Raw genomic sequence first — 26660 nt, 5'->3', positions numbered from 1 at the left:
CTCGTAATGTCCATGTTCGTTTATCTTTATGTTTTCCTTCAATTTGTCTAGAAAGATCAAATCCTCTTGAGAGACCATTTTGTCGTTTCCCTGAGTGTCTCTGAAATCCGTTTCAAGGATTCTGATTGCATCCATTGGAGTCACTGCAGGCATCTCCTTCACGGTTACTCTGTGACAGTGACTGGTTGACAGTTGTGGAGAGTGTGGTGTTGAACAGCCAACAATACTCCACCCTAGGTCTGTGAGAATGGCAAAGGGTTCATCATCTGTTCCTGTTATGACCCGCCTGGGTACAAGACTTCTTGGACAATTGTAGCCTATCAGTAGCCCCACTTCACAACTGAGGAGAGGCGGTATTTGGTCTGCGATCGCTGTGAGGTGGTGCCATCTTTTGGCCGTTTCGTGTGTTGGTATGTGTTCTCTATTTACAGGTATGCAGTCTTTGGTGTATTTTTCTTTTCTAGTGTGTGAGCCGTAGCAAAGCTATTTCCCACTCCAGTTAAGACATAACAATAACACCGCCTAGGCATATTTTGGTTATCCTTTCTGTTATATCTGGATGTCTAATGTACGTTATTTCAATAATGTATTTAATGTATGTCTGACCAGGGCTCTGTCTCACTTCCTGGTCAGACGCTTGTGTACACTCTGGTTCTGATTAGGAACTGAGCACTTTCATGGTGGCCACAATGAATAAATCTATGTTAATTTTTTATATAACTCGACTCAGAATGATTTACTCGGCTCATCCTTTGTTCTCTTAGTAATTTCCACAACAGGGGGTAAAGAAAAAAACAGAAAAAAAGATTAGCTTGACTTGAGGAAACAAACGGTTGTGATTGGAGGGCAGAGCTCCTGATCACACCATCTGAAGTTGTGTTAAATTAATAAACACATGCCCTGTTTATAACTCATCCCTCTCTTGCCATAGAAATCTCTTAATCAGTAAATACTTCATGATGTCAGCAAAAATAAAACATACCAGTAGTCTCCTCGAACAGGAAGCTCTGAGTAGGCCAACTGTTCATTTGGGACACTATTAATCCTTTCCATAGGCATAGTGGTTTATAATGACACTTGTCAGTGTAACGAGGTCTGTGAGTAATATCCACAGTCACGATGGACGTGTGTTGTGAAGTGCCTGTGGCAGTAAGCGGTACTGTGAGTTAAACTCATTTCCCCTTAAAAAGACACATAGGCCTTTTTCATCTATCATCTATAATGCTCCGCTTATGAAACATCCCCATTATCCCTGCTCTTTGATTGCTTTTAAATACAGCACATATGGTACTAGGTCATAGGATTACTTGGCTTTAGATACACTGCATGTAAAACTGAGCTTAATATGTAAAACTGAAGAGGCTGCGGTCTCGACTCCCGGAGAGTCAGCATTGCCTTGGCTTGGGCTGATCGCTATACTAACTCGTTTGGCTGAGTTAGGGGGAGGGAAGCCGTGGGTGGGTCCTGGGCGTTGTGGACAGCGACCCCTACAGTTCGGTCGGGGCGCCTGCACAGCGAGGGTAGGATCTGGAGAAAGGTAGTGTGACCTTCCACACGTTACACTCTCCCGGTGAGAATCTGCGCTGCCAGGCTGGCTGCACATGTGTCGGAGGAAAACATGTGACAGTCTTCACGCCTCCCGGACGCGTGAATATTTTAGGCAACCAACTTGTGTTTAGCGTTTCTCTGATTGGCCAATACGCCCATGTGACCACGGCAGCGCGAGAGAGCGGCAGCGCGGAAATAGGCGTCAACAGTAAGGGGGGGGGGGGGGGGTGCGCAACAACCAGGAAGGGGGTTGGGAATTGGCATAATGACTAACAGTGGGGATGGGAGAAAAATCATTTAAATTTTTTTTTTTATTTAAATATGTAAAACTGGTTTTACATAATGCTCCATACAAATGGAATGCACAGAAAACCTTGAAATTGGAGCATTTCATTCCGTAAAGTTTTAAACTGACTTTAGATATTGATTGTAATGGTTTTGTTCTACTTGTTTGTTGTTCAACTCGTTTGGTACTAATTGTTTAAAACTGTATTAGTCTGTCCAATGCGTTTGTATACTCCTATTGTCAACAACAGGTCTCTCTTGAAAGAGATCTAGATCTCAAGACAAAACCAGTAAAAATAAACTAAATTAAAATGATGAGGGTAAAACATGGCTGAAATCATGCATTAGTCGTTTTGAAGTACCCATGCAATGAAGGCTTTTAAATGATTATTTAAACATAAGTACTTTGGAATTTCATTTTGAATTGTTAAACCAAAAGCACCTCCATTATGCACAGTAAACCAATGGCAGGACTCTTTCCCCTTCTCATTTAAAAAACATCAACAGTTTCTCAAGAAACCATTGATATTTGGTGTATACACCACTAGATGGCAGCATATACTGACCAGGCGACACGGCTGTCTGTATCCCCCTCTAACAGTTTGCAAGAATGGTCTGAAAACAACATTGTAATTTCCTTTCAATCATCCATGGCGGTGGTTCTCAAAGTGGGGTCTAGGGACCCGTAGTGGTTATTGTGGGGGTTCCAGGGGTCACCAGTACAACTAAGAAGTTAGTACAAGAGGGAGAATGCATAAAAATTATGATTATGAGAGATTCCCCTCTCTTCTGCCATCTACAGTAAAGGCAGTTAGGGAATTCTGGATTAACGCAAATATCTATTCATATAGGGGTCTCTGCAACAAAGTCTTATCAAGTGGGGTCCATGGCCCATTACGCATCTATTTGGGGGTCCTTGACACAAAACAAAAATCACAGAACCACAGGTTTATACCACATTGAGATCATGCTGGCCTAGATCTAGGAAGAATCCCTGAACCAAGCCAACTGCTGTCTCTCCCTCGAGTTCCATCACAAGGAGACAAAGACCACCTCAAACAACACTATGGCAGGAGGGAGAGAGGTCAAGGGTCAAATCAAATGCAAGTGAAAAAGGCTAAGACAATCCAAACACAGCTCTAGAGACTCCTATGCAGAGCTCTGTACATCACACAAAGCCCAAAACATGTTTTGAAGGTGAATGGTTACAGGTCTCATGGTTAATGAGGCTGGTTGTCATGCCGATAGTTGATCAAGCCCATTTCCCCCTTGTAGTCATGAAGAAAATAGCTAATTAAAAGGGTATTCATCCACTAATTAAATTTATTTGATAAAATAAAAAACACAACCACAGGGCCAGGGTAGCGGCTTGCCATCAACAATGTATCCATACAGTTACAACGCCCCAACATAATGAATGGCTTAAGATATGCACACAATCTACATTTAAAATGGAAGAAATAAAACAAGATTGCAGGGGAAAAAACAAGCAAGCCCTTTTCAATCCAAATCACCAAGTACTAAAAATTATGAATTCCGTTAAAGGAATAGTGTTTTGTCTTTTACATTTGGAGTGAAAATGTCATTCTAACCTACTTCTTACATGCACTATCAAATGTATGGGATCTCAAACAGTGAACACATAACAGTATTTACACTCTATAAATACATATATATATCCGTCTTCATATGCCTTGCATCGAAGAAATTACATTTCATACAATTGAAAAGACAAAAAGATATCACACATAGTTTCAGGGTGCACAGTGGTAATTCAGTAGTCAATGACCCATTTTACATAAATAAGGCACAGGGTTATGCCTGTCACTCATTAACAATGTTCACCGCTGCCGACAAGGACTTTGTTCCATGCAGTCACCAAATCCTATGGTTCCTGCGCCCATCATGGAGGCCACAAGGCCTCGTAGGACTAATTCTAAGTGTACACACACAAATAAAAAGGCTGAATCCTATATTGTGCATACCTCTATACATTACATATTTAAGTACTTCTTTTCTAATAGACCGTTCACTCTCACTGGCAAGGTGACCGTTAGATGCCATTGACCAGAGCAGTTTTACTTCTTGGTCTTTAATGCCTCACTGGGCCTGCAGAGCCTGGACCAGGTTGATACCCGACCCAGGGGCCAAAGCCCAGCCCTCCTGACCCTGGTGGGTCTGGAGCAGGCAGTACAGCTGCTTTAGGTGAGTCACAATGTTGTCCTTGATGTCTGGGATGGAGATCTGCAGGCGAACACTGCCGCTGTCGAAGGACCGCGTATTGTCTCCGGAGAACATCTCGCTGATCATACGCGCCACCACCGGGATCACCTGGGCGGGGGAGATGAAGGACCATTTATTGTTAGGACAGGACAATTAATACTAGGGTGCAAGGTTATCTGGTTTGTTTTAAATTAAAGATATTTTTTTAATAGTCAATTCACATTTATTTATTATTTATAGTATAATAGTATTCATTTTATAGGGTGAATGTAAAAATGTTAAATAAAGTGAACACATGAGACAGCGCAGATTCTCTATGTTTAGACTGATATGTCTTTGATTCGTTGAGTTCTAACAGCGCATGCCTGTGTATTAAACTGTCAATGGGGAAGATTAATTGAGCACATTGATTAGTAGGAAGAGAGTTGTCAAAGCAGCTTTCTCATCAGTCTTGGACTATGGTGACATAATGTATAGGCAATTAGGCTGCTGCGGCCTCAACCCTTACCTCTTCCGGTACCGGACCGCAAATGACATCACGTCATAAATCAGTCTCTCTAGACTGACATAATTATCGTTTTTATTTCCAAATGTATTCAAGAGTAAACATCCTAACCATGTCACAACAGCAGTCAGTGTATATTTTCAGCAATACGTTTGTTTACCAATAGGTTAAAGTGTTATTAGTGAGATTTTAGTTTTTGAAATGTGTTGTTTTGATCGCGGGGATCCGCCATTTTGAATTAGCGACCGTCACTGAATGATGACGATTGTAGACATTTTGAGAAGAGGACATCCAGATCTCTCAATGAGCGTTGGAATTTTTTTAAACTACACTTCCCAACGGCTTCTAGCTGCCTTCAAGGAAATGACTAGTGTATGAATTTTTTTTATTTCTCTTACTACTCCGGAATCAGGATTATATACCACAAAACTTAACGTTATTGGCATATATTGGAGCGCAGTTAGTTTGTCTCCCCTATTGTGAACATTTAGCAACCATCCGATTTGAAATCAGTTTAAAAATGGCGGAGCTGTCGCAAGAATAAAAAATAAAAAATAAAAATTGTTGTTGCATGAAGCCTATTTCCTAGGGGTGGAACGGTACCCATTCGAACCGTACACCGTTCGGTACAACCTCCATGGTTCGGGGCATGTGTGTAATTGTGTATTGTTCGGTTATAAACGTTAGCCTCGAGCTAGGCTAACGTTACGTTAACCACGAGCTAACTAACTTTAGCCGCAAGCTAACCGTTAGTGGGGAAGGGGGGTATATTGACGAGGCTTGACAACAGAAGTTCAAAGATAACGGTTTGTGTTCAATAACGAGCCAGGAGACTAGAGCATGTGTGTCAACTGTGCGTCTGTATTGCCAACCCATAACACAACGTCATAGTTTACATCCTGGTCACTGCTGGGACATACCAACTCCACACACCACTGTGGGGGGGGGGGGGTTATATAACATCACCCATTCCCTTGTAACATCTTATTTTTTATTTTTTTAAAGATAACAGTTACAACATTCCTTAGTGCAAATTATTATTAATACAAGAAACCCCATAAACGTCCTCATTTAAAACCCTAATCATCTTTTCTGTGACTTTTCCTTTTTGATAAGAAAGTCTAGTGCTGGTTGAGCATATGCATACTTTATGTTGATGGCCTTTGTCTATAATGTGGCCACAAAAATGGAAAGGTTTAATTATTTTTGTTTGTTTGCACTAAGTTAATACTTTGACAAATGTTGCCTATATTTTTCAGTCAGTTCGGTCTTTGTGTGCCAAACATTATTTAAGGCAAACCGCTGTAAACCTTTTTTTTTACCAAATAAATTAGAAGCATGTTTAAATTGGCAATGCCTCCCCTCTTGCTGTACCAAAATATCTCCTAGCTCTAACCCGGTCACTGTCAAAATGATGTGCCTGATGTCAAACTGCCTCATTCTTTCAGTTTTTGCATGACTACGTCCTTGAGAATAACTGAAAAGTTGGATTATTTTTAGGCTATATATCTTATGGTATTTTTAGAGTGTTAGATTTAAAAATAATAATAAAAAACAACGTATACCGAACCGAAAACCGTGACGCCAAAAGACAGTGATACGAACCAAACCGTGGATATCGTGAACCGTTCCACCCCTACTATTTCCCATATAAACGAGTATAGGCATATACACGTGTAATTGCGACGGCGTTGCGATCACTTGGAATTATTCTTTTTGGAATACCTTCTGGCTAAGGTAAGGTATATTCTAGGTCTATTTTACCGAACCTGAAACATGTTTTTGTAACGATCACAGTTTTGTGTTTTACCGGACGTAAAACATGCTCGACAAACACGATCGCAGTTTCTAGTTGAAACACCCCCCCTCTTGATGATTTTGTGTGAAGGCACATATGTACATGGTATATACCTTTGATTTGGGAGTATTTAGGGTTTCAGGCGATCAACCAGAACGATTTGGGCTTATTGCATATAACGCAGCGTATCTCGCGATCTATGGAAAAAGACTGGATTATTTTGGAAAGGGGCGATGTTTAGCGTGTAACAAACTACAGTGTGTAGAAATGAACTAATTAGTCAGTAATGGACTATGAACAATACCTGTCAAATGAGCCATACTATTGTCTCCATAGCTATAATACAGAACAGGCTCTTTTATGAGTCTCTAATGGGGATCCTTTAATAAACAAACACACGATGGGTCTGCAAACATCGCTAAAATAGTCAATAACGCTGGCCCTAGCCAGTAGGGATGGGTACCTTTCACATTTGAAACGATACGGTACGGTACCGGTACCTGTGAATCGATACCGGTACCCAACGGTACCTTTTTTCGGTACTTTAGTCTAAAAAAATTTATTTACCTACCTCAGTCGTGAAAAAAATAATCCAAACTTCAAATAACTACAATTTCGACCGTTTTCGGCTTGCCATTGCTCCGACTGCTTTGTTGTTGAATCAAGTAAAATCCTAGGTAAGCATATATTGTGCGTGTGAACGTTGACATGAAAAGAAAAAAGTAAAAAAAAAAAGTACCGACGTGTTTCGGTTCGGTACCTCAAAAGTACCGAATTCGGTACCCATCCCTACTAGCCAGTGCAGATGGGGAAAGCTTGTGGCGCTCAAAGAGTTAAGAGGTTAAAAGAACACGCCAACATTTTGGGAAATTAGCTTATCGTCTTCTCCAGAGAGACAAGATGATAAGATACCAGTTTCCTCTCTGTGCATTCAGTAGAAAGCTATCTGGCTGCACGTTAGCCTAGCTTAGCACAATTAATGGAAGCGGACATGGCCGGTTAGCCGAGGCATTGTCCTACTAACAACTCTCTCGAAGGATAACCGGCCATGTCTGCTTCCATTCATTGTGCTAAGCTAGGCTAACATGCAGCCAGATAGCTTTCTACTGGTGTTTGTTTAGGAAGAGTGTCTGTCATCATTTTCACCTCAAGTCTGTACTGTCCTGTGGACATGAGTTTCAGACAGTTTTAAAAAGTGTTGCTACTAATGATTAGTAAATTACAGTAATCATGCAGGGGCTCTATATGTTTGTAGTTTGCTAGCATTATGCATTAGCAAGCATTGTTGTGTGATGATGAGCAGCAGCGTTAACTCATGGATGATCGCTGTGTGTATTCTATGTTGTAGGATGTTGTCTGTTAGATAGATTTGTATTGTCGTGTTGAGAAATAGAAATATAATTAGAATGTGAAATGGGTAGGCGGTCAGGTGGCGTAGCAGAGATTGCGTTCGTCACCAACCCCGGAGACGCTGGATTCGCCTGTTCGAATCCAGCTCACAGCTCCGGGGTTGTCACCAGCTTGGCTGGCCATTCACACTAATACAATTGGCAGTATTAGAGGGTGGGAGAAGCTGGCGGGGTGTGTCCGGGTCGTTGTAAACAGAGACTCCTACAGTTCGGTCGGGGCGCCTGCTAAGCGCGGATAGGATCTAAGTGGGATAGTGTGATCCTTCCACACGCTACGCCCGCTACGCCCTCTCAGTAAGAGTCCGCGCTGCCAGGTGAAAAGAAGCGGTTGATTGGCTAGACGTGTGTCGGAGGAAGCACGTGATACGTGATAGCCTCCACTCTCCCAGACCGACTGTGGGGGGTAAGTGCGCAGTGACCAGGAAGGGGATTGGGAATTGGCATAACGACTAACATTGGGATGGGAGAAAATCGGAGTAAAAAGGAGGGGGAAAAAGATCAAAAAAAAAAAAAAAAAAAATGAAATGGGTAGATTGAGGTACGGCAGACCACTTGGAACCATGTTAAGTAAAAGATAAAAAAAACAGCTATCTGGTTTATGACAGCGGATAGCCGGCTATCAAAATAATTGTTATGCACATCCCTAGTTAACACATCCAGCGCCAAAAACGCTGTCCAGCGTTATTGCCCGCCAACATCGCTGTACAGCGTTTTTGAGATCAATATTTAATTTTTTCGCCATGGCATTCATAATTCATCCACCCAACCCCCGGTGCCCTAGCGGGACCCTAAGTGGGACTGCAACGACTCAATACCGCCGCCTGGTGGATGGTCGGGCGAGTTACACACTCAAAAACGCGAAAGTGTCATCGGTGCGTCAAGGAAATTCCTCCGGCAGTCACATCTCGCTACGGGACTCCTGACAAACACTATAGTACATATGGATCGCTGCCATAACGCAATAATCGATATGATTTCGGCGTTTATTGCGCCATACAAACCGGAAATGGATCTAGGTGATAGGTGTCAAATAATTGGGATCTTTCTCCGCCAGTCTCATCGGCGCACGGTAAGGGGGCAGTAACGTTATTTTCAACCCGATTGTGCATTTCCTTGTTTGCAAACAGTCTGATCAATATATCAACCCATAGTAAATAAAGCCGTTACTGACGATCAAGGAATTATAAATGACCCCCCCCCCCTTTCCTCCACGCATGATGAAGCATAATGTATACCGATCATATACATTTGAATTTTGTTAATATAGCGTGTATGGGAAAGAAACGCCAATCGATCATCTATATATGCTTCAGGGCCTATAACTACTGTTTTTGGAATTACAGCAGAAAAGATTAAAAACACTTATATTCTTGAAGGTATTAACACAACAATGTATGAATGAAAAAAATAGAACGTTCCCACATCCTGAACAATAGATAATCGATGTTGAATGGGCCATAGTAATGTCAATATAGCAATAAAATGTTTAAAGTTATAGCCCTGCAAAGAAGGTAAACATCTCCATAGGCTTTCAACGGTGGCAGAGAGTGGTATAAGATGGGCACAACCCCCGGCGCTCCAATGTGTTAATACAAAAATAGACCCGTTTTGAGTGAAATTTACCCATTTCAAACACTGCCTTCTTTTCTTGATCCTCCAATCACAACTGTATTGACAAAGTCTGGAGTGAAACAACAGTTGTGATTGGAGGGTAAAGAAAAGAGAGCAGAGCTTGAGATGTCAAGCTCAATTGTGTTGCTAGGTAACAGCTTGGGCAGCAATTGATTACCTGTCAGTGTTTGCGAATATCAACAACTCGACAACTGACAGGAAATCAAATGTTGTCCATTTAGAATGTTTATATTTTGTCATCTGGTATATAAAGGATCTCTAGGTAAGGGGTTTATGCATAATTTCAGATCCTTGCAAATGATTGTTCTATAGACGCTGAAATAGAATCATCGGTTACTATTCTTTGTTGACTTTATCAATTAAGGGAATTAGGCAAATTATTAGGCATGAACACAACATACGGTATTGTTTAGATTAAATACAGTGCACTTAGTTGGGTTTTGTAGACCAATCAGTGTGCATTTATATATTTGTGGAATAGTGTTTTTTCTTTCCAGAAAACACTTTAGAAATAGTCCAGAAAAGTCAAAACACAGTCGACACACGAAAAAAATTCCAAACTTGTCACTTATAAAATTCATTGAGCAAATAACCGACTATCAACTATTGTTAGTCGATGTCCTAAAAAGGACATCCACAACAGACGTTCAACAAAATATTACACAATCATAAATGACTCACCTGTACCATAATGAGTTTCCTCTCCCTCGGCCTGCCATCGGGCCACTCCTCTCCAAAACACAGGTTTATGTCAAAGTCAGGGGGGCTTGATGTCAGACCACGCTGGTGGGCTATTACACCTACACATCACATGAACCCTGTCAAAAGTTCTGTTCCACAGAATGCTACATTCAATACACAATGAAAGTGCATGTATGTCATTTGTAAATGTTGGAGACACCTATAATGGCTGGAGACATCTGCCATCATTCGATTGCTTGGTTATTGGTGTTTGATTACTTTGATAGCTTGTAATGTTGCAGCTTGCTGGTTGATTAACCTTAATTAACCAAAGCTGCTTCAGTCCACAGCCGACTGAAATCAATACAAATACAGTAAGTATATAATCTATATAAAATGCTTGCTGGTTGATTAACCTTAATTAACCAAAGCTGCTTCAGTCCACAGCCGACTGAAATCAATACAAATACAGTAAGTATATAATCTATATAAAATGCTGCAGCATCCCTTTAGGAACTGTCCAAGATGTAAATTACTTATGAGCAAAGTGATGTAGTCGTAAAATTTAAAAAAAGGTTGTTAAAGTATGAACTCCATGTATGTATACCACGAATTTCTATAATAAAAAAAGGTTTAAATTGTTGGGTAAACTATTTCACAAATAAAAGGTTGAATAAACAAAGTTCAGGTGGCGTTTACGTGCGGTGTCATAGAGTTGGGACTCACTCACCACTGAGAAAAGACTCTAGACAGAAGAGCTTGACCTTCCTCTGTCGCTCTATCAGGTTGGGTGCTCCAGGGTTTGGAGCACAAGGCCCAGACCAGTACACCTTGCACTGGCACAGTCGCACCGCATAGATGTCGTGGCCGCTGACCTCCAGCACGAGGCCTCGGTCCATCACGTCCAGCAGGCGGCTGGTGAAGACCCTCTGCTTGTCGTTGGTGATGTGCTCCGTGGATGGGAAGCGCAGCTGCTCCAGGCTCACCGGCCCAAACAGCTCCTCCTGGTTGACCATGGGACCCAGGTCCCCATAGAACAACCTGCAGCCCTGGGGGTTACTGATCGTCACCATGGGACACACCTCCTTCCCCCGGTACTGGAACTGCACCTCCAGGTCAGTCACTGACGAGAGAGAGAGAGAAAAGATCACATGTTAAAAATGGATGTCTGATGAAGTGTGTGTTCAGGAGAGTGGTTTGATGCTCCATTTATGATAAAGAGCATTCCTGTTCCATCGGGACAAAGTATCAGGGGGATTTATGAATTGTTCAGATAGATGGCAGGATTGACCAAGATACGTGTCAACATCCCATCACAACACACTTGTAATCAAGCAGTTCCTCATTCCCAATATAATTTGTTCCTATTCCGTTGATACATTGTATTAAATCACAGAAATAATTGGATGTGTAACCTTTGTTACTGCTACATCTTTTCTGCCCTATACAAGAATAAGAACGTTTAATTTAGTTTATTGACGTTATTATAGGTTCATAAAAAGTTAAACACTGAATTATTTTGCTGTTACAATGAAACATCAAGTAGACAAAACATTTTAAATGTAGCAATTATCCATGTTAAAATATAATATCTCATGTCACAAATCTAAAATCTGCCGTCATTGAGGGCTCTGCACATATATAGGGCAGCGTTTCCGTTAGCCGGTAATTACCGGTATTTGACTGGCAAAATCTGTTGAAGTCCGACAAATTTAATATCTCCGGTCATAGTGTCCGGTGAAAATAGTTCCCTCTGGGCACAGTTTGATTATTTGAATTGTATTTGGATGGGCTGGAGTTGGGTGGCCTATGCGATGAACGAAACAATCATTGCGTTTGTTGTCGTTGCTTCGCTCAGCGAGAGCTTGCTGCTGGATTTGCGGAAGGCATGCAGCTGCAGACCCACAGAACCCACCAGCTTTGCTGGCACAGTGCGGTCCCCAGACCTGGAAAGCTGCTCTGCGGGTCTGCAGCTGGATGCTTCTTGCAAACTAACTGCGGCGCTCGCGCTGATATTGTTGGACCGGCTGCTTGGTGGAGCAACGATGAAACGAATGTAATGAATCGTTCGTCGCATGGGCTATTTAATTTTGGCCTGTTTTGGTACGGTTCGGGTGGTCAAGTTGTGCTTGGAGGGAGTTGTTTTCACCGGACATTATGACCAGCACCAAGTCGTTGGGACTAGGTGGAGATATACATCACGCAAACCCACGATAATGTTGCCGTCTCTCTGCCAAATTTCTCAGTTCTTCGCTTGATATAATTAATACAAATGTCCAATATAACGGAATTCGTTAGCTCATAAATGTGATTATAACAGACTGCTGTTTATTAATGTCGGGCCGACTGCCCACAGACACAGGTCTATTTGATTTAAAGTCGGCAGCAGCACGGAGTCTCTGGACTTATTTTATTTGGAATATAATGACTGTATACGCAAAAGTAGCCTAGCTTTAAGTTAAAATATTATAAATCTACATGCCTTGAGGATGTCATTCTTTATATAGCCTGTTGTTTTTAAGCTCAATAAACTCTGACCGGAATTTCTCTCATTTGACCGGTAGATAAAAATCTACCGGACCCTGAGACCGGCAACAATTTTTTCTAACGGAAACCCTGATATAGGGGACTGGTGATCTGCATCTCTCAGGTCAACATATTGGCCAGTTTGTTTGAGTTCCGTGTCTGATGACCTGCAAGCTCCTCCCTGGGGGGGTGGGGGGAGACACAGCGAGTGCATCTCTCTGCTAGAGCACAATCTGAGAGTGCAGCGGGCTTCTGGGTAGCCCGAGTACCACTGGTCAAGTATGATTTTATGATTTGCTGTGCCATTCCTCTGGCTCCTGCCTGCAACCGCAGTGCAAAGATCTTAGTATATTACTCTCTCTAAATACATTGGTCAATTACTAAGAAAATGTCATTTTTAGTGGCAGCTAGTTTGCTAGCAAATTTACCCTGTTGGCTTGACGCCATTCAGTACATTTGAACCATTTGCTACACGTACTGTGTATACCTCACTGAATGGCTAGAATGTTCTGAATGAATGACTCTGAATCTGAATGCTTTGTGAGGGTTTACACTCAGACTAATTGGAGTCAGGTGGTGGCTTCCGGTTTACGCTCGGATCAGATGGCTGCGTGACTTTTCCGAGCTCCGTGACCACTTCACATTAATATTGATAACGACGCTAATTTTACACCATACGCTCACATTATACTTCGTAGTTATGGCTAAACTAATACCGAACAAGATTGGAACATTAAATGAGGTTGACAGTGAATTTATCAGGACTTTGTTCCGTGCTGAGCTTGATGCTAGTATGCTGCAGCTAACCAACAGACTGGACTCGGTACAGGAGGATGTAGCTAGCGCTACCACGCGGCTCACTAGAGTGGAAGAAGAGATGGCAGAGGTTGCGATTGTAGCTGAAACCAACTCCACCAAAATCTCTGTGATTGAAGACAAGTTTCTTTTTTACGAAAATAAGATGGCTGACCTAGAGGACCGGAATAGAAGGTGCAACATCAGTATATACGGCTTGCCCGAAAACATTGAAAATGATGCGCCGATTCAGTACCTTGAAAAGATGATTCCACAGTGGTTTCCGACCATCACTCTACCGGAGATTGAGCGGGCGCATAGAATATTCAGGAACGGTCCCCCGGAGAAGGGCGAACGTCCACGCGCCATTATATTCTGCTGCCAGCGGTTCACTACACGCCAGACTATTCTCAAAGAGGCCAGGAAACACCCTCCAAAAGTGGGTAATTATACCCTTAGATTCGCCACGGATTTCAGCGATTACACCGCCAGTCGTCGCAGGGCCTTCTCTAAGGCTATGGGATTTGCTTGTGAGAGGGGCATCGAGGTTTACCTACTATACCCTGCAACTTTGAAGATCGCGGAGTTGTCTCCTGCAACCGCCTGTTCACGTCGCCGTCCGAGGCAGAGTTTCCTTCGAAGGGAGGCGAGCCGGCCCCGGTGGAGCAGGCTACGGGCATCGGGGAATAACAGGCCCAGAGCCCTGGTGTGCCAAGTACGAGGCGTGCTTATTTTCCGGCTATCTAAGCTAACACTATCGCTACCACTCACCTACCGCAGCTTTTCGGACCAACAGAACGGTAACACTCAAGGTTTATCTCCGCTGTATTATTCCAGAAACGGGTATGCATACTAACTATTTTCAAGTATAATTCAGACGACCTGTGCTTTTTAACACATTGGCCTTTTTATTGTCTGAACATTGAACTCTGCACTGAACTTCGCATAGATTGTTATGCATAGTCTTTTTTCAAGTTGCACTTGGACGAACTGTGTTTCACTAGTTTCACTCAAACAAATGATGTTTTAACGTATCTGCCGGTCGAGGGGGATGGTCCTTTCTCGGCGGAGCTGCCTACGTGAATCAGGGTATAACAGGCCCTAAGCCTGATTAAGCTAAGCTCGGGGCGTGCTGGTCAGGCCATGTGAGCGGATCGGAGCGTGAGCGGCGCGCGGAGCGGGGCGGTTTTGACGTGAGCGAGGAGTGGGTTTTAAAATGGGTCGGTGCGACGTCCGGAGCGAGAGTTCTCCTCCGCTCCAATCCACTCCAGGTCGCTCACAGTGGTTTAACACTGTTGATGTAATATACATGCAGTACAATGCCAAAGCAACAGATGGCGATGTACAAACATGAAGGCCATTTTCAACCAATGAGAAGGGTGAACCTGTGATATCCGGTTCAGGCTTTGTCACTGTAGAGACGCCCACACTCACTCCTGTTCGAAAAAGTATCGACGCCATTGTTGTTGACGTTAGCTTACATGCTAACGTTAATGGCAGCGACCATAGCATTGTGGCTCGGCTAGCCTATCATCGCTTAATATAGCTAGTGAATGGATAAACAACGTTATTTAACATTGCAGAATGGGTACAATTACAATGCGGCTCAATACAAACAATTGTTAAGGGGCCCAGGGGGTGTAGACTGTTGTAGTTTGAGCTAATTTACACCATGCTCAAAAAAAAAAAAAAAATCTGCCGAGCGATCTGGCGCGGGGCTCGATTCAAGGTGAGCGGGGAGCGAGCGGAGAGCGACTTGGGGGCGGGGTCAACATGATCGATTAGCGGAGCGGACCAAGCTTTAAAGAGCGAAGAGCGGATTTCTCGGCCGCGCCGATCCGCTCACGTGGCCTGGTGCTGGTTGTCCAGCTCTCCTAGCCAACATTGCCGTTGCCACGTGCCTACTATGACTTTTTGCTCCAGCTGAACGATAACGCTCAAGGTTTGTCTCCGCTGTATTTTCTCAACAACGGGTACGCATGTTGCCCTTTTTTCAAGTTTAACTCAGACAAGCTGTGTTTTAATGCACCCGTTTTTATCGTCTGCACTTTGAACTTCGCATTGAACTCTGCATAGATTTCTTCTCTCAGTTGAGTGAAGTGGGTTCCTTTTTTCTAAATTGTTGAAACGTACCTTACAAGTTATTGGTATGGTTAAGTTACATAATGTTGTTGTGGTTGCTGTGCTCGGTCAAGGGTGACCAACTGATGTTTGATCGATACCGGACAAGTATTCTGATGGGGGGGGGGGGGGGGGGGGGGGAATGGGGGATTGTGTTGTTTTTTGTTTTTCTTTCCAGTCGACTCGCTGTTTTATTTTTGTTTTCACGTTCACGCTCTGTACTCAATAGGACCTTAACAAGTGGATATGTATCTATTATAGTGTTCTACTCCAAACGAATTACATTCAATCATACTGCAGCCTTTTTAGACTATGGCTAATTTGAATATCCTGATCTGGAATACAGGGGGTCTCAATATACCGCTAATTTGAATATCCTGATCTGGAATACAGGGGGTCTCAATATACCGCATAAACGCACAAGTGTACTAACGTGGCTAAAAAGGAAGGAAGTGGACCTTGCTTTACCGAGTGAAACGCACCTTTTATTGGCGGATAACGCAAGACTGGCAAATAGATTTGACCATAACATAAGTTCTTCTTATTTTAGCACCAAGGCCCGAGGGGTAGCCATAATAGCGAAGCGAAATTTGAAGATTAAACTGTTGGATGTGTGGTCTGATGCAGAGGGTCAAATTACTATTGCTAAATTAGAATGCTCTAACCGGAATATTGCGCTGATAGTTTTTGGGACGCTGAATTCAGTATGCAGTAAAGGATTATAGCATCAGCCAATGGACATATGGATCTACCAGATGGCGATCGATAACTGGGAAATCCTTTTTGCAGTCCAACCGGCCACAGGTAAGAGCTATTTGATGTAAATTACAGCCCAATCGGGCCTTGCTTTGATTGCTTTGCCATCCACCCGGTCAGCGAATTAGGCTACTGAGGCTAATGCCGTTATTGGTAATCAATAATCAGAAACGAGGGGTGGGACGGTTCACAAAATGGACGGTTCGGTTCACGGTTTTGGGGTCACGGTTTTAGGTTCGGTTCGATATACGTTAATTTTTATTAAAAAAAGAATTGAACACTCAAATCTAAACATGCTTCTCTATATATATATATATATATATATATAAAAAAAGTTTACAGTGTTAACAGCCTTAAATAATGTTTGGCACACAAAGACCGAACTGACTGAAAAATATAGGCTACCGTACATTTGTCAAAGTATTAACTTAGTGCAAACAAACAATATGCTCAGCCAGCACTAGACTTTCCTTTCTTTAATATAAACACAAAAAAACAATGTCAACCATGTTTAAATTCCCTGATTGTCAGTTCTTAATGGAAAGATTCGTTTTCTGCTTGAAATTAAAGTGCAGTATTTGAAATACAATGAAAGGAATATGGCTGGATTTCTTATCAAAGGGAAAAGTGTCACTGTTATTTAAAATAAATAAACAAATTAGAAAGCCATCAATATAAATGGCAGCATACATCAAACTAACACACACACACTGTACCGTTTAAAAACACTGCTCTGTTCATTCTATTTTTAAAATACGTACATTATCAGTCTACATTTATTTAGACTAACATTATTTAAATATTGAGTGCAACTGTGGTGGATTACGTAATTCGGTGAGTTGGAACTATCTATGGGTTGGCGGGTCCCCACGGACATTTTAGTGTCACGGACCTTCAGCTCAGGCAATGTTATCAGCTCCGGTAACGTTAGGAGGAGTTCATAACATCAACATGCAGTCGGAAAACGGCAATAGTCCCGGTTGGAGTTAGTAAACACAGTTGTATGTTAGCCTTCTTGGATGTTGAATAAACGCCTATCATTGTCTTTAAACACCCCGCCTCTCAGACTCCCATTTCCTCCTCTGCTAGCTAGTAGCTACGGTAACATTTCATTGACTGTATTAGCTGGCGGGCTACCATAGTTAAAACGTGTGTTGTGTTGTACAAACTGCTAACGCTATGGCAAGATGTGTGTAGGCCTATGTAATGTTAATGGCTATGTTTTTAAAGGTGTAATGAAGATTGATTTATATTGCGCTTGCCATTTTTACACAAACTGACTAGCACCTGGCTGCAGTGCTGCCTGCAGCCAGTGCTCACCTCTCCCGGCTCCGCTAAATGAATTTTTTCTTTTTGCAATTTAAAGAGAAGCTCACTGAATTCCTCCAGTTTAATGCTGGTTCGGTACAGGACCCCAGAATTCAATCCTACTAGGGCCGGAGTCCGGTGACCTGCCGGAGGGGCCTCCTCCCGGGGGCTGGCGGCCGGCCACCGGCCCTGGCACTGGATATGCCCCCCTATGTGTGCGAGTGTGAGTGTGTGTGGAGGATCTGCAAATACACACACACACGAGAGAGAGAGAGAGAGAGAGAGAGAGGTCAGGGAGCCACCAAGCAGGGTCCTCTACAGAATGGGCTAGGGTTCAAGGCTTAGTGGGGTTTCGTTGTATCGTGTCATTTGACTCTGTGTGTGGGTCATGCGTCCGTCTCTCTCTCTCTCTCTCTTCCATCTATATAAACATCTGATCGACGAACACACTGCAACACTGCTCCGTAAGTGTACAGTCATGTCTGGAATCTGTTACCTGATCAAATGGGGCTACCAGTCTCCCAAGACTTGGATGAATGGTGTGCAATTAAGCTTGACGCAAGCCGCTACTAGGAATAGCTTTCATTTCGAAGAGGACTTGGAGATTGTATTCAGACTACATGGTATTGAGAAATGGTGTTATTCCAACGAGATAAATAGACAGTATCACACCCATGTCATCATCGATGGTACCGACTATTCACCAACCTATTTGTGTAGTTTCAAGAAGGATCTCAATGCTCTGGTGGCTAATCATTGGTCAATTCTCAAACAGGAGGATTCCCCTGCGCCGTTCTGTCCCCAAAAGGTGACATCAAAGAGAGACAGTGGAGGTGCCATCGCGAGATATGGTTTCCTCCGCCTTGTCACAGGATATTTCCTATCAAAACAGGAAATTCCCTTTACGGGATGTGGATCGGACGACATTCATATTGACCCGTTCACTAATAAGAGGACGACGTTCAAGTGTGTGTGTAGCATGGGTACACAACTGTTAATAAACACAGTTTCCTTGCCGAATACTTGTGACCCTTCGCCATCTGGCCAAGTCATGTTACAGACACCCTCCAGAGATGAACTACAATCAAGAGACGACATTTACCTGTCGAAACAAGGTAGCCACTTCAGGACATACGTGGACGAATGTGTCGCTAAAGGTGTTGTCTGCCACGAAGACGTCCGAACCTTTCTACCGTCCATTTACTTCAACAGCATGGCCAGAGGACAGTATATTCTAAATAATATACTCCAGGCCGCTAAGATTGAGATCATAGAAAAGAAGTCGGCCTCTGACTATCTCATGGGTTCACAGCATATAGACAGTCGGCCGTTATGGGAGGCGTTGCCTTGTCCGAATGTTTTAGCTGATATTGTTAGGTATCAGGGATATGATATTAACTACTTCTGCCGTGTATTTCATCTCTGGTCTAGGAAGAAGATGGGGAAACGCAATACGTTTGCCATATGGGGTGTGCCCAATGCAGGGAAAACAATGTTTCAAAAGGCTGTATCCTTCGTAGTGCCACTGTGTACATCAGTGAGTAAGCAAAGTGAGACGTTCCCATTCAATGATTGTATCAACAGTCTGATGATTATATGGGATGAAGGCCTTATGAGGGGTTCTGTAGTCGAGCAGTGCAAAGGCATTATGGAGGGTAGTCCTACCTGGGTTGATGTGAAAGGAAAGGGTGGGGCTATGGTCAGGCCTACGCCCGTCCTCATGACCACTAACTCTGATAAAAGTATTGTGACCAATGGCAACACGACAACTCATGCTTACGTGGAGTCATTGCATGCTAGAATGACACAATACCATTTCGTAAAACCAGTGACATTCGATACACAGGCATTCCCCTACGCTTATCCCACAGACAGCCAGTTAAAGCTTGCTATCACAGAGTTATATCTGTGGGGTGGTTATGCTAAGTGTAAGGAACAGACTATTCGCACAGACAGTCATATTCCTCACACGTACCATGAGTTATAGTCACGCACTTATTGATCTCGGTGTCAGTACCAGGAGGACTAACAACCGGTTCCCGTTTGTCACGACAGGATATCAGAAGGAATAAGACACTGTCAAGAGCGAATGGGAAAACGATCGGCTAATAGAGTACCGTGAGTTTCAAAAACAGGATACTCTTGATGATGAATGTAACACACTGATATTATTATATTGTAATAAAGAAACATCAATACAAATTGTATTTGCTTGTATTTTATTCTGCCATGAAATCGGGATTACGTCTTACAATCCTCCTCGTAATTATACGAACAGCCGGAGCGACGGGTGGGAACCACTCTTCAATATCGGTTGAGTCATCATTGTCGAGATATTCCACGGGCATGGCAGCAGATGTCGTATGACTCGTCACAGCAGCAGACGGCACATCTATAGGAGAAAGAACACAAAACGGCCTAAGTCCCATTTGCACATCATACACCCATCTCCTCTCCCGGGTGTAGGGCTTCACGACACCTGAAGTATGACGAGGATGTACATACCAATATGCTGGTTTATATTGCCAATTATGCTTCTTGGGTCCATATCCTTTCTTCTTGGGCTTGCCTCTGTAGTGACTGTCGTCGTCAGACTCGGAGTCATCATGATACGTACAGTGCTTAGATACAGCGTATTTTATGGTGAGCTTTGCGAGCCGTACAATCTCTACCATGTCGGTGGTGTCGTCCAGGTATGTGACGGTCACCCGTTCCGCCAATGTCCCCAAGGCAGCTTCCATGGTCTTTCTTGCACAGAAGAACTTAGTCTGCGTCCACTTAAAATAGGAAGGTGAAAGATAACAGCGCGTTGCATCATCTTGTTCGTATTCAGAGTGAACATCGAGGATCTCCCATTCCCCTGCCCATTTACCGACGATCAAGGTTTTTAGATCTGCAGCCTTTTCTTGACGGTCGATTTCACTATCAGGAACGTAGCAGAACAGATAGGAGCAACAGCGGGGTCTGTCTGTGGCAGTAGACATAATTATGGTACAGTGTGTCCATGAACCAAACGCTTATATAGACGAGACAGTGAGCTTCGATATTTAAGGCCAGATTACACACACACACACATAGAAAGGTAACCATGTCCCACCTCATATAAATTTAACTCTGACACGCTTAACGTATGTAAGATAATCTTAGCTATTTAATGTCATGAACTAAGCATCACGTCAGACACAATCTATAAATCAGAGTCACTACAGACAGATATCATTCTCTGTCATCCCGAGAGAGACAGAGAGAGAGAGACGGACGCATGACCCACACACAGAGTCAAATGACACGATACAACGAAACCCCACTAAGCCTTGAACCCTAGCCCGTTCTGTAGAGGACCCTGCTTGGTGGCTCCCTGACCTCTCTCTCGTGTGTGTGTGTGTGTGTGTGTGTGTGTGTGTGTGTGTGTGTATTTGCAGATCCTCCACACACACAGGGGGGCATATCCAGTGCCAGGGCCGGTGGCCGGCCGGTGGCCGGCCGCCAGCCCCCGGGAGGAGGCCCCTCCGGCAGGACACCGGACTCCGGCCCTACTAGGGCCGGAGTCCGGTGACCTGCCGGGGGGGCACCGGGGGGGGGGGGTTCAAGAGCGCCATCTGGTGGCCGATCGGCAGATCGCCAACCGGATATTAACCTTTGAACCGGTAGTACTCATCCATATGTGGTCCGGCCACTCGCTATAGCTCCCGCGACTCCATCTTGAAACTAGAGATGTTCCGATACCATTTTTTCCTTTCCGATCCGATTCCGATACCTAAGCTTTGGGTATCGGCCGATACCGATACTTATCCGATACCAGTGCATACATAAAAAAAAAAAAAAAACGATATTATATAATTTTTTTATAAATATATATATATATATTTTTTAACAAATACTGTTTTATATATACTGTTTTTTAGTCATAACTAGAAAGTAATGGTATTTATTCAACAACAGGTGATTGTATAGATTTGTATTAGTATCATTAATCAATGAGTATGGGGCTTCAGCACTGCAGATATACCCTACTCCAATGATCCACACGGACATTATACGTTGCTGCACTCGCTACCCACTGGCTCTGCAGATATACCCTACTCAGTCTGTCTACAAGGCTCCGTTCAGTAGCAGTCGTATCTGTTGTGATTTTTGCACAATAAATATTCAACATTCTCTTTTGAGACTCCGCCTCAGACTCTTATCATTTGGCACTAAAAGCTAAACATTGTCGCCGATATGGCTGTCCGCAACATGTCATTAATTGTGTACGCGACGTGCAATTGTGCAATCACGACGTTACCGTTAGCTAGCATGAGCTACCGGTATATGGGAAGACCATAGAAGACTGTAACGTTACTGGTGACATTGTGATTTAACTTGGAATACTCCTTTGCCAACTTGCTGTACTTTGCTTGCAGGTCTGCAGCCATTATTGCTGGATTATATGAATAGCCCCAACTTTAGCCAAGGTAATGTTAAAGCTAGCTTTCGGTTAGCTGACGCTAATAACACCAGCCACCAAGCGAACCCATGAGCTCTCCGTCAACACCGCTCTGTCGGGACGATGACATTTAAGAAAGTATCTGCTGTTAAAATGACAAATGGCATTGACACTTTAATCGATTAAGCACACGTTTGTTTTATAATGCTTACTCAACAGACCAGTGTTGTTGATAAATTACGTCATATGGTATCGGAGCGCAGCATTAGAGGGTACTCGCCGATACCGATACCAGCATTTTAGCCAGTATCGGCGGCTTTTCCGATACCAGTATCGGTATCGGAACAACTCTACTTGAAACACTGGATAATAGATTGCTCGCCCTAACTCAATAAACAACGTTATTTGGACATATATACTATTATACAACCTGGAAATGGATCGGGCATTTCTACATCCCATAATAGAAAAAAATCTGTTCCACACTCATCTGCCAGCGGCGCGAGGAAGCCACGGTAAGATTCAGCGTTATTTTCTAACGTATTCTATACTAACTGATCTGATGAACATATGACCCACTCTGGATGAATCATCTAACGCTGCCCACGGAATTATAAACGATCCCCCGCCCATCCGGTCAACATCAGATGATGCGTAGAAACTTCTAGAAGTACGTCCAGTTGAAACTTTTTATCTCGCACAGATTCCTACCAAACTATCATCAATATAATGCATTTAGGGCTATAAATCATGTTCTGAAGAAGGCTGCAGAAAACGATAACATACTTATACTTTAGACCATATTTTAGTATGAATATGTGAATGAAAAACGTTAACGTTGCTACACCCTGAACAATACATATAGGACATTGAATGGGCCATAATAATGGCAATTTAGCAATAGAATTTAAAAAGTTATAGCCCTGCAAAGAAGGGGAACTTCTCCATAGACAAATAGAGCTGGCGAGGGATGGTAAATTATGAATTTAACCCATGGCGATTAAAGTGTTAAGATCAACTGGCCAAAATCTGCTTTTCTTCCACTTAATGAGCCCATGAAGGCTACCATCCTACCTGCAAACATACTTATGGTGGAGCACTTTAAATGTCTCTGGATTGAAATATTCCCCACTATTAGCCAGACGGTAAGGTATAATTACACCATCTTGGGTGACAGGATTACGAATGACTTCAACAGATGGTCCAAATAAAAAAATTCATTACAGGCCTGTGCGTCAATAATTAACATTTATATTTTACCCAGAATTAACTTTATCAGCTCCATGCTCCCGTTACCTCCTCCTGTTGGTTACTGGCAGAAATTGCAGAAATTCATATTCTATTCAATAACAATCTCATCCTTATTAGACAACAACCCATTAGGTACCCTAGATGGGAAAAGAAAGGCATCCACACGTTGGGGGATATATTCGATAACTCTGGTCTCCGCTCTTTCCAGGATCTATCCAACGGATATGATCTCCCCGGTACCTCCTTTTTCTTTTATTTACAAATAAGAGCAGCTCTGAAGGCTCATGGCGTTCCATGGGATGTTCCACTAGTGCAGTGTTTCTCAAAGTGTGGGGCATGACAGGGGGGCCTTGAGATTTACAGAAAATTATCACTAAAGTGCCATCTGTTGCAGCTGCACTGTTCTCCATGAAAATACCATATTTGGATAAGTTTGACCATTTCTCAAAATCAGAAAATCATTATTTAATAAAACACAGAAAAGGTTCACCAAGAACAGGAAAATAGCGTTGATAGCGGTATACGCCCCAAATTTGTACGAAGAAGATTTCTTCACTACACTAACCAATGCAATGTTAGACATTCCCGATTACTCATTTATAATAGGAGCGGATTTTAATGCCATCTGGAACCCAAGGATGGACAAATCTTACCTCGCCTTTTCCAGCGAACAAAATAATTCATCGAAGGCATTAAAGGATTGGTCGAAGATTACAGGTGTAAATGACTTATGGCGGTTACTTAATCCCACGACCCGAAAGTACTCTTGTCGATCTGCGAGACATAATACACTATCCAGAATAGATTATGTCTTTGCATCACAGAGACTATTTGATAATTATGAAGTGGAAATGATACCCAAGATCAGATATCAGATCACTGTTATTTACTCCTTAAAGGTACATTTGGTATACTATCCTCCCGAGCCCCAAGATGGCGATTTAACTCGTTGCTGCTTAATAACAAGGAATTCATTACACAACTCAAAGAAGCTCTTATAGTATTCCAACGGGAGAATGCAAACTCGGTGCAAGACCCCAGAATAATATGGATGTCGGTAAAGGGAATGATCAAAGATTTCACGGATAGCTTTTCCTCCAAAATGCGCAAGAATCAATGCACAAAACTGGCTGAGCTGGAAACGCTTTACTCAACGTTATTTAATTCTCTAAAATACAACAACTCAACTCGACTAGAAAATCAAGTTAACGTACTAAAAATAGAGATCAATGCCATATACAGACAACAATCGGAAATACAAATACGCAGCACAAGACAACAGCAGTACTCCCAAGGTTCCAAACCCAGCCACCTATTAGCCATGCGATTAAGAATGAATGCAACATTTGCAGATATAACTACCATTAGAGCACAACAAGTACTTGTAACAGATCCTGTAAAAATAAACGATACATTCAAAGTATTCTACTCCGACTTATATAAATCAGAAACGACCTTCGATCAAAACAAAATGGACACATTTCTTAATCAAATTATTCTCCCTAAACTTTCAGAGGATGACGCTAAACAGTTAGAAACACCGATCACACTAGAGGAACTCAAGAAGGCCATAACCGCAATGAAAAGTGGTAAGGCTCCTGGAAGAGACGGTTTCCCATCAGAAATTTACCTTTCTTGTTGGGACATAATTGGCCCCTTATTACTAAATATGATCTTATACTCAGTCAAGGAGGGGAACTTCCATAAGAATGACAATATTGCACTCATAACAGTCCTCCTTAAAAAAGACAAAGACCCCAACGAGTGCGGTAGTTATAGACCTTTAAGCCTCCTCGGAACAGATATCAAACTGTACTCTAAGGTATTAGCCATCAGATTACAAAAGCATATGACGTCTTTAGTTCACCCGGACCAAACTGGCTTCATAGGAGGCCGCCTGATCACTGAGAACATAAGACGAATACTGCACGTACTTGATGCCGACAAGGAGGACACCATACCTAAGGCGATGCTGTCCCTGGATGCTATGAAGGCCTTTGACAGGCTGGAATGGTCGTATCTGTGGGCAGTGCTAGAAAGGATGGGGTTAGGAAAAGGATTCATCGATATGATTAAAGTATTATACAAAGACCCATCGGCCATGATTACAAGAGGCACAATCATCTCCAAAATATTTCCGGTATCACGCTCTGCCAGACAGGGTTGTCCTCTTAGTCCCGGACTGTTCAATCTATCATTAGAGCCTTTAGCACAATATATAAGACAATCCCAATTAGGGATGTCCCGATCCGATCACGTGATCGGAATCGGCGTCGATCACGTGCTTTTCAGAGTATCGGGGATCGGGAAAAAATAATAATAAAAATCGGCAGTCAAAAAAAGTAAAATTTTATTCAACAAACATGACCATGTCCACGTCTTAAACTCATACAGAGGCCTTAGTTTTGGTTTTAAATTACATATAATATATCATCATTAATGTATTTATTGTCACACAGAGCAGAATAATTATCCACAACAAACACATTCCCCTTTAATTTTCACCGTTGCAACAAACATTCCCTTTAATTTAGACGCTACACGCTACACGCGACCACAACAACAACACGTCGCTCCCGAAACACGGTTAATATCCACTGACTTGAGCAGCTAGACTTAATGTCAGAGGTTTGGAACTAAGCATTTTAAAATATAAAGTCAAGCCAGTTGCAATGTTTGCAAGGAGGAGATTCCGCGTGGAGGAAAAACTCATGAAGCAGCAGGCTGGAGGCGAAGTTTTCAGACTAAATTTTCACCTGGAGGATAACGTTACGTGACTGAGGTTTATCGTCGGCGTTTCAGACCAGAATGGACCATTACGTAAGTCGAACACTGAATGTATACTAATGTGCAAACATATATTGAAACTTTTAATATTTCTCATATGAAGCAGAAGCACATTTCTCAGGGTGAATGTAATAACAAACGCCTCCGCGCTCGCGCCCCCGGACTATTATAGGCAACAGATGGGCTTGTCTCACTCTGCCAGTTTCTGACAAAAATGCGTCAAAATTGATTACTAATGTGAAAGATCGGATCGGAAACGATCGGATCGATAGATATTTAAAATCACATGCTCGGGATCGGATCGGAAGCAAAAAAAGGCGATCGGGACATCCCTAATCCCAATCCATAGAACCAATCGTAATCACGGGCACACAACAAAAAATTTGTTTATATGCGGACGATGTAATATTGTTCATGCAAAACCCCAACACCACATTGCCTCATCTGCTCAAGTTGATTGAGGACTTTGGTGATTTATCGGGATTTAAGATAAATTGGCCGAAGTCGGCTTTCCTTCCACTTAACACCCCTGCAAAAAAAGATACAACCCTCCCAGGACAGATACCGATGGTAAAACATTTCAGATGCTTGGGAGTGGAAATATTCCCT

The 26660-nt window shown here is 42.7% G+C and overlaps 1 protein-coding gene across 1 annotated transcript in view; it reads right to left on the bottom strand.

The window, feature by feature from the left end:
• Positions 1-3136: 3136 nt before the first annotated feature.
• irf6 (interferon regulatory factor 6) overlaps positions 3137-26660 on the bottom strand; it is a 60904-nt gene continuing 37380 nt past the window's right edge. The window contains exons 6-8 of the mRNA XM_084316210.1: positions 10812-11204; positions 10082-10200; positions 3137-4164 (exon numbers count right to left, since the gene is read on the bottom strand). Coding sequence (XP_084172336.1) covers positions 3934-4164; positions 10082-10200; positions 10812-11204 — 743 coding nt within the window. The 3' untranslated portion in view covers positions 3137-3933. The remainder of the gene's footprint in view (positions 4165-10081; positions 10201-10811; positions 11205-26660) is intronic.

The sequence above is a fragment of the Notolepis coatsorum genome, assembly GCF_963971535.1.
Source record: "Notolepis coatsorum genome assembly, chromosome: 6".
NCBI classification, from domain to species: domain Eukaryota; kingdom Metazoa; phylum Chordata; class Actinopteri; order Aulopiformes; family Paralepididae; genus Notolepis; species Notolepis coatsorum.
This window is presented reverse-complemented; position numbering and strand designations above follow the sequence as displayed.